The following is an 11,507-nucleotide window of genomic DNA, read 5'->3' as shown; positions in this document are numbered from 1 at the left end:
ACAAATGAGCAGAAACCTTTTACACGAAATGATTTCAAAACACACAAATTTTGGAGCAAAGACACGCAGATATGGAACAAGCTGCAAGCAAAGCAAACAAGGATATACAAGCGACAAGAGAAGGGGAACACAAAAGTCAAAGCAGCCAGCTTAGGCCTATGATTATTCCAGGGCTAAGCACACAGCCTAGTTTAGCACGGTTTATGTCTTAATGTAGACCTGCGTTGTGGATTGGTGAAACAGCAGCAAAAGAGTGGGGCAAGACGAATGCAAAAGATTGTCACACAATGCTTATATGAGTGGCAATAGTAGCAACGAGGGAGCAACAAAATTTCACTTGAAGTGAAAGTTATGACAAAAATTGGCTCTGAGCCAAATAAGCAAAAGCCAGCAGCGTAAGGGGGATTTTGCGAGTAATACGCAGATATATGTATATATGGCATATATGGGTGGTTACCAGGGGGCAGTTACACAAATCCAAGTACATCTTTGTAAATGTATTTATATGTTTGTGCGCTGTGACCCGAGGCCAACGCATACACCTACTTGGCCAGACATAACCATGATCCCACATACACACACACACACACAGGCGCACATGCACGCCGGATATTTACATTGCATTTCTTATTGCTTTCCTACGGCACTCAGAGGGGATTTTGTAGTCGGCATGTCATCCACCCGTCGTGTGGCAGCGCAATGCGTTTAAGCTTTAAAAAAGTGAGCGTTAACTTTATGTTAAGGATAAATCTAAGAAATAACGAAATGGAGCAATGACCCCCGTAAGCGAAGGCGAGCAACTGCAAGGAAAAATCGTCCCCGAGCACGACAAAATTGGGGAAGCGTGAGCTTTGGGAGTAAAAAAAACAACTGAAGATATTTGCTTTGTTCATAAAAATGGTTATACAAACAGAAATCATCCCCAAGCGCGTGCACACATTTCGTCTTGCTCCCCATTGTATTGACCAGCGCAGTGCGAATGCTTGTTGCCAGCAGCTGAAATGTTATCCTGTCAAACTAACAACAAATTTATGTTAAATTTAACATGCTTTACTGTTTTATAACGTGCTCTTTTTTATTTATTTCTTTTTTTATTATTATTTTTTTCTTACTTTTATTGTAGTCTGCTTTTGTTTTTTATGGTTGGCTACATTTCTAGTCAAATACACACATATGGATGGCTGCATATTTTGTAGCAGTTCCGGCAGGCCGCAAGCGGCGTCTTGTACTATACTATATATACTATATATGTATGCGTGTGCCATCGAGTGAAAGTCCCCATAGAGTTGAACGAGTTTTTATGAGCCAACGGCCTCAAATGACACACAAAAATGGCTATTCGTTTGTGTTTGTTGAAATAATATTTATTTGTATGCATTTGGTGGTCTTTGTATTAGTTAGTATAAAATCCATTAATTGTTCTTCCACAATTCCTTCCATTTTGGACGTATGTCCTCAAGCACATGCCTCAATACTGACAAATAGAACACCTTATTGACCGTCTGTCCCTCTGGAAGAAATTCATGATGCACCAATTGGCGAATACCGAAAAAAACAATGAGCATCACCTTGATTTTTGAGCGGCTTTTTTTGGTATCGGGTAATTTTTTTCCTTCATTCCCATTTCTGACTTGTTTGCATGCCAAACTCATACACTCATGTCTCATCGGCAGTTATAATGCTCTCCATGAATGTGGAATTGGAATTCGCACGATCAATGTCCAAAGACCTGTTTGAGGTACTCATTTTGAATAAAATTTGCGTTTCATACCCAAAATATCCAAATATCAAACACTTATTTCATGATTTTCAAACACCATATCCTTCACCTTTTTAATATTTTCATCAGTTGAAGAGATGATATAGAACGAGGCATGTCTTCAACGATCTCTCGACCGTCTTTGAAGGCTTTGTATCACTCGTAAGCTTGTATTTTTGATAAAATTTAATCACCTTTTACCCATCTCACACTTCCATTAGAGTCTCCACTCTATCACGTTTTTCATAATTCACCTCCGGCGTGATATTTTTTCACATCCGAGGTGCTTTCTACTAAAATTGCCTCTCCCTACCCAAAACTTCATACATTCGCACAACAATATCGCCCCACCTGACCCTAACTTTAATATTAGTACACTTACACAGCAGACACATGCAAATCTAAAGAATATCACACCAACTATTTTATAGTGTTTTGTCGTTGTTGTTTGCGTATTTTATATACATTTATGCATATTTGCGTTTAAGTGGCAAGTAATGTTTTCTTCCCACTGGGATAAGCGTAATTTTGTATTAGTTCACCCCATAAGCCCCAATGCCCAAGCAGGCGTATTTTCGTTTGCATGTGTGCCTGTTCGGGGATCGTCATATCCCTGAACAGTATCACTCGCACTAAAGTTAATGCCAGTACTTGGGTTGAGCAGGGGGCGGCTTGGTCACTTGTTACCACTAAATTTGCAATATTTATATGGGTTCACCTGCGCAGCACGCAACGCCAGCGCGCTGAGTGTCAAGGTAATGAAATATTTACCTTTTTTTTTTGCTTATTACTATATGCGGGCGAGTGTACGGTTGTGTGCGTGAAGTGCTAAGTTGGGATGCTGTAAATGTTTCGGCGGATTTCACGTGCTTTTAAGCTTTATAATAAAAGAAATGTGTATTTTGAGACTTATTTTAGCGCAGCACTGCTTCTTTCGTAAACCTCCAAGCCATTAAATTATTAAGAATTTATAGTTACTTTTGCCACAAAATTTTCCATGCTTTAAAATATTTTTCAATTTTGTGAATATTTCTGTTGATTGCATTTGTTATTGCATTTGTTATCAACGAAAAGTATAATTTTTATCAGCTTAACACATTACTAAACACTCCAGCTCAATATTCTAAATCGAAATACTAAAAACAAGCTCAAAACTCAAATATTTACCTAAACAAAAACCGAAATACTTAGTTCAACCCTCACTTACCGCAAGATAAGCTTATTTACTCACATAAATTAATACCGTTAATTAACTTGTATAATTCAGTCCATATTTACTAGGCAATGGTATATGATTTTGTGTTCGGGCAGCACTTGGCAATTTGTTTATAGCCATAATTATTGCCAAGCTTTTTAATTTTTAAATTACTGAGTCATTAGAGAAAAAGCGCAATCAAAAATGTGGCTTAAAAAGCAAAAGTTGTTAGGTAATAAGCTTAGGCTATAAATCAGCACATTTTAATTGCATATATGCACTGGTATTAATCATTGAAAATAAAATTATTCAAGCGTCCATGTAAGCGAATTACATCTAATGTAAATGCGGTTACATTAGCGTGCAGGATGTGTGCACTCCGTACATGACAGACTAATGAATGGTCGCGAAAACTTCTCAGTGATTACACTACTCAACAAATCTGTAGGAAATTTTTTTAACTGAAGTGCTAGAATGTCTGTGTGATGTTTGAGGTGTCTTTAGTACGAATTAGAGTGCAAGAATTTTCCTTCACCTAAAGCTATTTTTGTCATTTTACTAAATGATGATGGTTTGACCCTTACCATCCTTTGACTGCAACATAAAAGACCACATGTGTTAAAAATTTTCAATCATTTTTGGTTTTAGAAACCCAAAATTAGCAGCAAACAGCTTCAAATATCACAAACGCAACATGACTGTAAACTACTGTCGAAATCTGCTTTATAAAATTTTAGTGACCCATGTTTGTAGGGCAAGCTCCATCCGAGAACAAGCTACATATGTAGTTCATTACAGAAATGTTGAATAGTCTTAAATAGACTAACAGAAACTAAGCACATTTTTGGTGTCCTCTGATACCTCGAGGCAGAATATATTCAGTATTTAGCATAAATAATATTCTTAAAATTTAGCAAGCTATGTATGTATGAGTTTTAATGTAATTTATGAAACCATAAGAAGTGGTTTCAAATGCATTCGTGGTCGCATCAACCGATTTACTATATCAACCGATCAAAATATGCCTTATTTAATCTCTAGGTCAATTAAGAGAGTATTCTTGTCTGGTAATTTGAAAACACAGAACATTGTTCTCATAATTCGATACCTCAGATATTCCAAATTATATCTCCAAAAAGAAGCGCGCTCAATATCGTCTTACGAGAAATTTTAGAGAAACATATTTTAGCACGTAGCGAAGGTTCACACATACGCCTAAACTTTGCTGGAGTTCGGTAAGTGAACACCACAAATACACACGCAGCTGGAACTATTCGAAAAAAGTGCTAGGTGAATCATCTTGCTAGTTCTACTGAATTTCTGAGTGCTAAATATCGTTAAAACACCCTGAGTCTTAGCTGATCTTCAATAATATAGGGGAACTGGCTGGTATCAACAGATTTGTTATTAGAACATATTGTTATAATATGAGACACGCTCGAGATGCCGAATGTGCCACAATAATACTAGTCTACCTCGAAGGTTTGCTAACTTACGTAGAATTGGATTTGGCACCGTGCGAAAAAAGGGTCATCTTACCATAAAAGAGCTGATCCGCACAAACGAAGGAATAGGCAGAGAGAGCTATTGGCAAACAGCTCCAAGACATGCGCCATGCCGAGTTGCTGATGGTGGGTTACTCAAAATCGGACCACTGAAGCTAAAGAAACACGTAAATAACATGGACCTAGCTTCTTGTTCGAATTTCTGGTTCTGCAACAAAGAACCCGAAACTCCAGAGCACCCGCTAATTGACTGTATAGCAGTGCAGCCGCTGGAGGCCTTTGTATCCATGTAACCATATAGGGGTCACATCACCTAACCAGCACCTAGCAGTAAATTGGATTTTATCAATATGATGGGGCTAGATGGGTCGTTGTGATCTAGGAGAGGGCATAATAGACCTAAGGTCGTGATGCAATCCTCATATATTTATCTTAAGAGATAATTAAAGGTTTTCTGACAGCATAACGATTTTCATATGAAAGAAACATCAAATAATCTCCTTCGTATAACAAAAAAAAGCGTCACTCTGAAAGCTAATAAAAAGCTAGTAATAAACAGAAACTTGCATTCCCTAATGAACTCAAGTTGGTTAATAGAGTGTCTTCAGTTTTCATGTCTTTTGGCAATAATATTTTTCCTGAATGAGAGTGGTTGATATCTCAGTCGTTCAAAATTGTTAATTTTAATTGAAGTTATCACGAAATCATTCATGAGAAGATCACCAGAACTCACTAATAAAAACCTAAAACCTACATAATCTCAAAATAGCTTTTACATTGTTAAAATATTTTTACACTATCATTTAATAGCTCGAAATGTCAGACAAAACTCATGTACTAATTTTTTAATGGCTTTTGCAATTAGTATAAAATTTATTTTATATACAAATTAAAATTACAAATGAGTAAACTTGTGAATGGCAAACGAAATGCAAACCAAAAAACATGTTGAAATAGTCTCGTGCGAAAAACTGTTAAAGTGACAAATCACGCTGCGGAACTAAACAATTTACGCGTACAAATAAGTATCAGCAAAAAATCTCGCTTTAATTAGAATTACGCTCATAAGGGAGACAAAATCGGCAATTACAACAAAAAAGTGAAAACCAATTACTCAGTGTGAAAAACCCCAGCTGTCGATCGCTCAGTCAATGATATGTGACTATTAAGCGAATATTTTCAGTATAAATGCGAGCTGACCGCAGCTGTAGAACAACTTGTATTCCAAAGCTTGTGGTGATAAGAGCCTAAAAACAATTTCAGCATGAAAACGTTTGTTACTATTGCACTGTTAGTGATTGGCAGCGCTGTTGTTTTGGTAAGTATGTACACATTTTCAAATCGAAAGTAAAGTGTTTTTCACCCAACTACCTCAAATTTCTCCAACAGTGCAACCCACATGATCCAGAAATGCGCGCATACATCGAGGACTGCAACAAGGAGCACAATGTATCGCCAAAGGATTTCCACGACTTTATTGAGGGTAAATTAACAACCGTTCCGGATAATATAAAGTGCAGCAGCCAATGCGTTATGGTGAAGCAAGGTTTCATGGATGAATCGGGCAACTTCAAACCTGATGCGGCTAAAGCGAAGGTGAACGACGATAAATTTGTTGCTGCTGTGGATGAATGCAAGGATTTGTCTGGTTCAACACCATGTGATACAGCCTTCAAAATCACTTCGTGCATGCTATCGAAAAAGTAAATTTTGGAAGCGAGAGCTGTAAATAAAAATAGCGCAAATTTGTTGAATATTCTTTAAATGTTTTTGGTGGTGGGTTTGAAATTGTTTACTAAATGATAAATAAACTAACACATTTGAACTGTAATGAGCTTTTAAATGAATGCGTTATCGCTAAATGGATGTAAGTTAAAAATCCAGGAAATATTGGTTAGTCGAAGAAGTCTTTTCGTATTTCTAATCAAACTTCAACATCTTTTTTTTTGTCGATCACTCTTTGCTATTTTTCCGCTAGACACATCATTCCATCAGTGTAAAACTTTTCTGGTTTTTCGGCGAAAAACAGAAACAGGCTTATCACAGGCTTCTCTTGAAGACAACTTAACTCTATTAAGGAAGTTTTGCATTGTCCGAAACAAATGGTAGTCCTATGATGCCTGGTCAGGGCTATATGGTGGATACATCAAAACTTCCCAGCCACGCTCTTCCAGTTTTTACCGAGTCATCAAAGATCTGTGTGGTCTAGCGTTGCTGTGATGGAAGACGAAGTTTCTGTTGATCAGTTCTGGCCATTTTTTTCGATTGTTTGCTTCAATCTCATCAGTTTTTGGCAGTAAAATATATAATCAATCGTTCGTTAGGCTGGAGTAGCTCATAGTGGATGATTCCTTTCCAATCCCACCATACACTCAGCATAACCTTTCGAGACTTCAATTCTGGCTTAACGACCATTTGTTGACCTTTACCACACTTGGACCATGATTTTTTCGCACACTATTGTCGTATTTGATCCACTTTTCGTCTCCTGTTACCATTCGCTTCAGAAATGGTTCGATTTCATTTCGTTTCAGCAAAGAATCGCAGATGTTAATTCGGTCCATTAAATTTTTCACAGACAATTCATGTGGTACCCAAACGTGGAGCTTCTTTTTGGGGCCAGCCTTTTTTGAATGGTTCAAAACCGTTAGATGATGAATGTTAAGTTCCTTAGCGATGTCATGACTACTTATTTGACGGTCCTAGTCGATCTTTTCCATAATTGTATTGACTTTTTCAACTTTACACTGTCTCATCCCTACAGGAAGCAATTAAATACTACGCGCCTCTACTGCATAAAACTATTTCCTTCAGTCTTCCTTGATGAAAAAAATTACATTCCCGAATCTCCAATTACATTCTATGCTGCTCAACTTTTCTGCAAATGTCATCATAATATATTCATTATATAATCTCGTGAGCGCTTCCGGGTTTTCTCCCCTAAAACTGCTTGAACCCCAAGCACACCTTGTCACAACCTAACATATACTTGCAAGCTTTGGCAATTGCAGATTTATAAAAAAGAGGGCGTACGCTGGTAATCAATGCCAGCACAGGCAGCCTATACCTTTTTTTACTGTCTGCATGCGTATTTGCAGGTAAACTTCATGCAATTTTTTATTTCCACTGGCTTTCCGGCCGTCATATGACCTTGCAGCACGTTGTTGTTGCCATTTTTATGCTGCTGCTGAAATGCATACACATGCAGTCATTCGAAAGCAAATTTTTTCCTGCTCATTTATAACCAGCTAGCAGCTTGTGTGCGGTAAGCTTGGAATATTTAGAAGACCGTGCTTGCTCTTCAGGCTTCAAGCCACATGATGCCTACGGATACTTTTGTACAAGCGTATGTGTGTGAATTTTTTCCAGCCTGTGCCTTTGTCTACCTGCTGTGGTGATTCTTCTGTTTAGCTTCGTTTATTTGAAAAGCTTGCTGAAGCCAACAGCAGCATTTGCTGCAGCAACCCTCATAACCTTAAATAGCTTGGCATCCGTGCGGCTTGCGCAGACCAACATCTGCTTTGGCTTCGTTACTGTTATCATTATTGTTTTTTCGCCTGTTTTTTCCTGTTTTTGGTATACATTCATCAGCCTTATTTACTTTTTAACGAGTTGATTTCATTCAATTTGTTTGCCTAGGCGGCTGCTTCCTGAAACGTGGCTGTGGCATTACTCATACGCCGTGGTGTTTTAAAACCGGTCACCGTGGTCGGGGTCTTTTCCCATTGCCAATCTTATTTTTTCCTGCGCTCAATGTTGATTTCTACTGCATTTCTTTGCTGCTCTACCGGTGCTTTCTTCTGTTGCCGGCTTGCTGCTGCCTTTATTGAAATGCGTGCATTGACTTTATTTAACTTTTTTCACAAATTTTATTTTCCTTTACTTTCTTGCTTGGCTTTCTTTTGTTGTTAACCGTGTGTTTGCCTGCTTGTAGACTCTCTTGTTAATTTGTTCGTCCACCTGCGCCGTTTCTTCGCTACTCTTTCGTGTGCAGTCAGTTTCTTCAATATTTCATTGCCAGCTTGCTGGCTTTGACTAGCTTTTCTTATTTGTTTATTCCCTTGTGCATTGCTTTGTGTTGCAAAAATATTTATGCAAGTCTTATACAAGGGATGTTAGGTTTTGCAGAATTTCATAGGCAAGCATCTATATTTTATAATTTTTTTTTTAATTTGAATTTTACTTCTTTATTATATTGCTTTGCGGTTTTTATTAAATTTTCTTTTGCATTTTAATACGCCGTTAATTCATTAGAAATGCAGTGGTGCAATTGCACACATTTTTTCAGTGTTTCCCTTACCTTGTTATTCATAGCTGCTAATTTAAATGCAAGACTAACTTTATTTTGTGGTTAAAATATTAAATCCAAGCAAGCCCAACTCCCTTAAGAGCAGCAAATATTATTTTCAAGGAAGAAAGATAGAAAATTGAGGTTTTGCACAGCGACCTATGATCTATGTAATGTGCCTAAGGAAGATACTCAACAGCAACCGAATTGTTGATATTACAATTTATTATTTGAATTAAATAATAGAATGTTCTCACTTTTTCTTCATGAAACTCCGAACTGAATTGCAAAAAATCGCAGAAAAGTAGCAGCAGTGTCATACTTTCAAAGCTATAAATAACTTGGAGCATATATTGTAGTTGCTGAATAAAGCTGAATTGTCTAAAAACTATGTAAAACCTAGTGTTAGTGAATAGAATAGTTCCAAAAACTGTTTCTGAATGAAGCCGACTCTTCCGCTGATTATATTTGTATATTAATTGAACTCAAAAATAAAGTATTTTAACTTTTTTGTTTAAATCATCATATTACTTTATGAAACGTCGAGCTGAATTGTTAAAAATCACATACAATAGACAACACTGTTATTTCTTTAAGGCTAAAAATAGCTTGGAGCATAGATTATGGCTGCTGAATTGAGCTGAATTTACTAAAAATTACCTAAAACGTATTATTTGTTAATGGCTTTCTAAGAATTGTTGATGCGGAAAGCGGACACTTCCCTGAATAAAAACTGGTTTCGAAAATTACTGAATTAAGAAATATAAATATTAATTATTGCTTTCCAAGAACTGTTACTGAATGAAGCTGATTGTTCCGCTGAAGAGTGAAGGGCCTTGATATTAATTGAATTAAAATATAAAACAATCTAACTTATTAGTTAAGAACAACTTTTAACAACTCCTAGCTGAATTGTTAAAATTCGCAGACAAATAACACCACTGTTTTATTTCTAAAGCCACAACTACTCTAAGATATACATATTATAGATGCTGAATTGAGCTGAATTGTCTAAAGCTTACCTAAAACACAGTGTTTGTTAATAGCTTTCCAGGGCCTGTTGCCGAATGAAGCTAACTGGTCCGTTGAATATTTATATATGTTAAACAAGAAACAAAATCGCATTAGAACTTATTAAAACAATCAGAAACAATCACTTCGAACAGAGAAGACGGGGTGATTTATACGCAACAAATTTAACGACAACTAACACTAAAGTAGAAATTAACAATCATTTCCAAGAAACTTTTTCTATTAATATACATACCAAATATCAAATTGATATAATCATATGTTGCTTAATGAGCTTAATACAATTAAAATTTATAATACGTTTTGGTACTTATATAAAGTACACTTTTAAAGTAGCGCTGAAAATTTATTATGCGCTGAATACCACCCATTATACACTATGCGCTTAAAATATAAGATTTTTCCACAGTCCGTACTATTCCAAAAAAACCTGAATACGAGTAATGCATGCTACATTACATTCGACCACGGAGTAGAACTTTTTACTGCCAAATGTAATTCATTATTTCCCAACAATTGTATGAAATCTATAGGCTCGTAAAAATATGCAGCGCACAGTGCATCATCACTTCATTCAGCCAACGATACATGGAATGCAAAAATACAATCTGCCATAAATCAGGCGTAATGCAGATGCCACAGCTACAGAGTTTTGCAGGGAACCCAACACGGTTACACATACAAAGACCTCAATACATATTTAAATATGTATGCGCCGCACTGGAGTGCCAATAGATGATGCCGCCACTAAAGCCCATAATAATCAACTTGCCACAAAAGCCAACACACACAAAAGAACATACACATATTGGCATCATCATTTCCACCTGACAAATATGGCGATCAAGTGCACGTGACGCAACGCACGTGTTATCGTCATAAGTTACCAGCCAGTCAGCGCCAGGTAAACAGACAGACCACGCAGAGAACGACAAATGCTGCTGCATGTACTCGCAGCGCGTTGCATACTTTGAGGTCGCTTAATGCTGGCTTTTGCGCTGCAAGAATCCGGTATGCTTTAATAGAGTTCGCTACAGAGGTACGAGGCAGGTGTACGGCCGCATTTATTTATTTTACATTTCAATCTTTGGTTAACTATTTTTTTGCGCTTTACTCACCGCTTTACTGCCCTCTGCGTCTGCATGCCATAGTACGGCAAGGCATGCCATTCATTTTCGCTCTTCTGCGTCGTTCTGCTCAACTCATTTTATATTATTTGCCACTTTTTTCAATATTTCCCGTATTTGTTTGTAATTTATTTTGCCGTTTTTGCACCACAATTCAGTCCATTCAACAATTTTTACAATGTCAATGCCTTTTATGCCTGAATACACATTCCTTTGCATACAACTAGGCGCTCGGCAGTATTCACGGCATTCCCCAGCCATGGCTGCCGCAGCCTTAACTCTGTTGTTATTATTTTCTCTCTCTATCTCTCTCTCTGGCACAACACAACACCTTATCCACTTGCAATTCCTTCCCTCCAGCGCATGCCATTCCAACTTTTACGTAATGCCAGCTAACCTGCTGTCCAGGCCGTTGCCGCTTCTCTGTCTGTCGGTGTCTATTTGTCTGCATCGGCATAACTTTCCTGCCTATGCATAGTCCACCGCCTGCCACAATTGATGGGGCTGCATGAATGCAGTCGTCTGCCCGCCGGTCCACGGCCACACTGCCGCCAGTTGTTGTCTGATGTTTCATTGGAATTGTTTAAATTGTTGCCGCTGC

The 11,507-nt window shown here is 37.5% G+C and overlaps 1 protein-coding gene across 1 annotated transcript; it reads left to right on the top strand.

Moving 5' to 3' along the window:
* The first annotated feature begins 5,665 nt into the window (after positions 1 to 5,665).
* Positions 5,666 to 6,290, top strand: LOC126754944 (general odorant-binding protein 56h). Its single transcript, XM_050467166.1, has 2 exons — positions 5,666 to 5,777; positions 5,849 to 6,290. Exons 1-2 carry the CDS (start codon positions 5,724 to 5,726, stop codon positions 6,164 to 6,166), a joined length of 372 nt encoding a protein of 123 aa, XP_050323123.1. The 5' UTR covers positions 5,666 to 5,723; the 3' UTR covers positions 6,167 to 6,290.
* The last annotated feature ends 5,217 nt before the right edge of the window (positions 6,291 to 11,507 follow it).

The sequence above is a fragment of the Bactrocera neohumeralis genome, chromosome 4 (genome assembly GCF_024586455.1).
Source record: "Bactrocera neohumeralis isolate Rockhampton chromosome 4, APGP_CSIRO_Bneo_wtdbg2-racon-allhic-juicebox.fasta_v2, whole genome shotgun sequence".
In the NCBI taxonomy this organism is placed as follows: Eukaryota; Metazoa; Arthropoda; class Insecta; order Diptera; family Tephritidae; genus Bactrocera; species Bactrocera neohumeralis.
The sequence above is the reverse complement of the archived record's forward strand: the minus strand, read 5'-3'. Positions and strand labels throughout refer to the sequence as shown.

Excerpts from the sequence above, each read along its gene's own strand:
- LOC126754944 (XM_050467166.1), top strand. The coding sequence starts at position 5,724 with ATGAAAACGTTTGTTACTATTGCACTGTTAGTGATTGGCAGCGCTGTT. Across the intron at positions 5,778-5,848 it reads TTGGCAGCGCTGTTGTTTTG|TGCAACCCACATGATCCAGA; the intron begins GTAAGTATGTAC and ends TTTCTCCAACAG.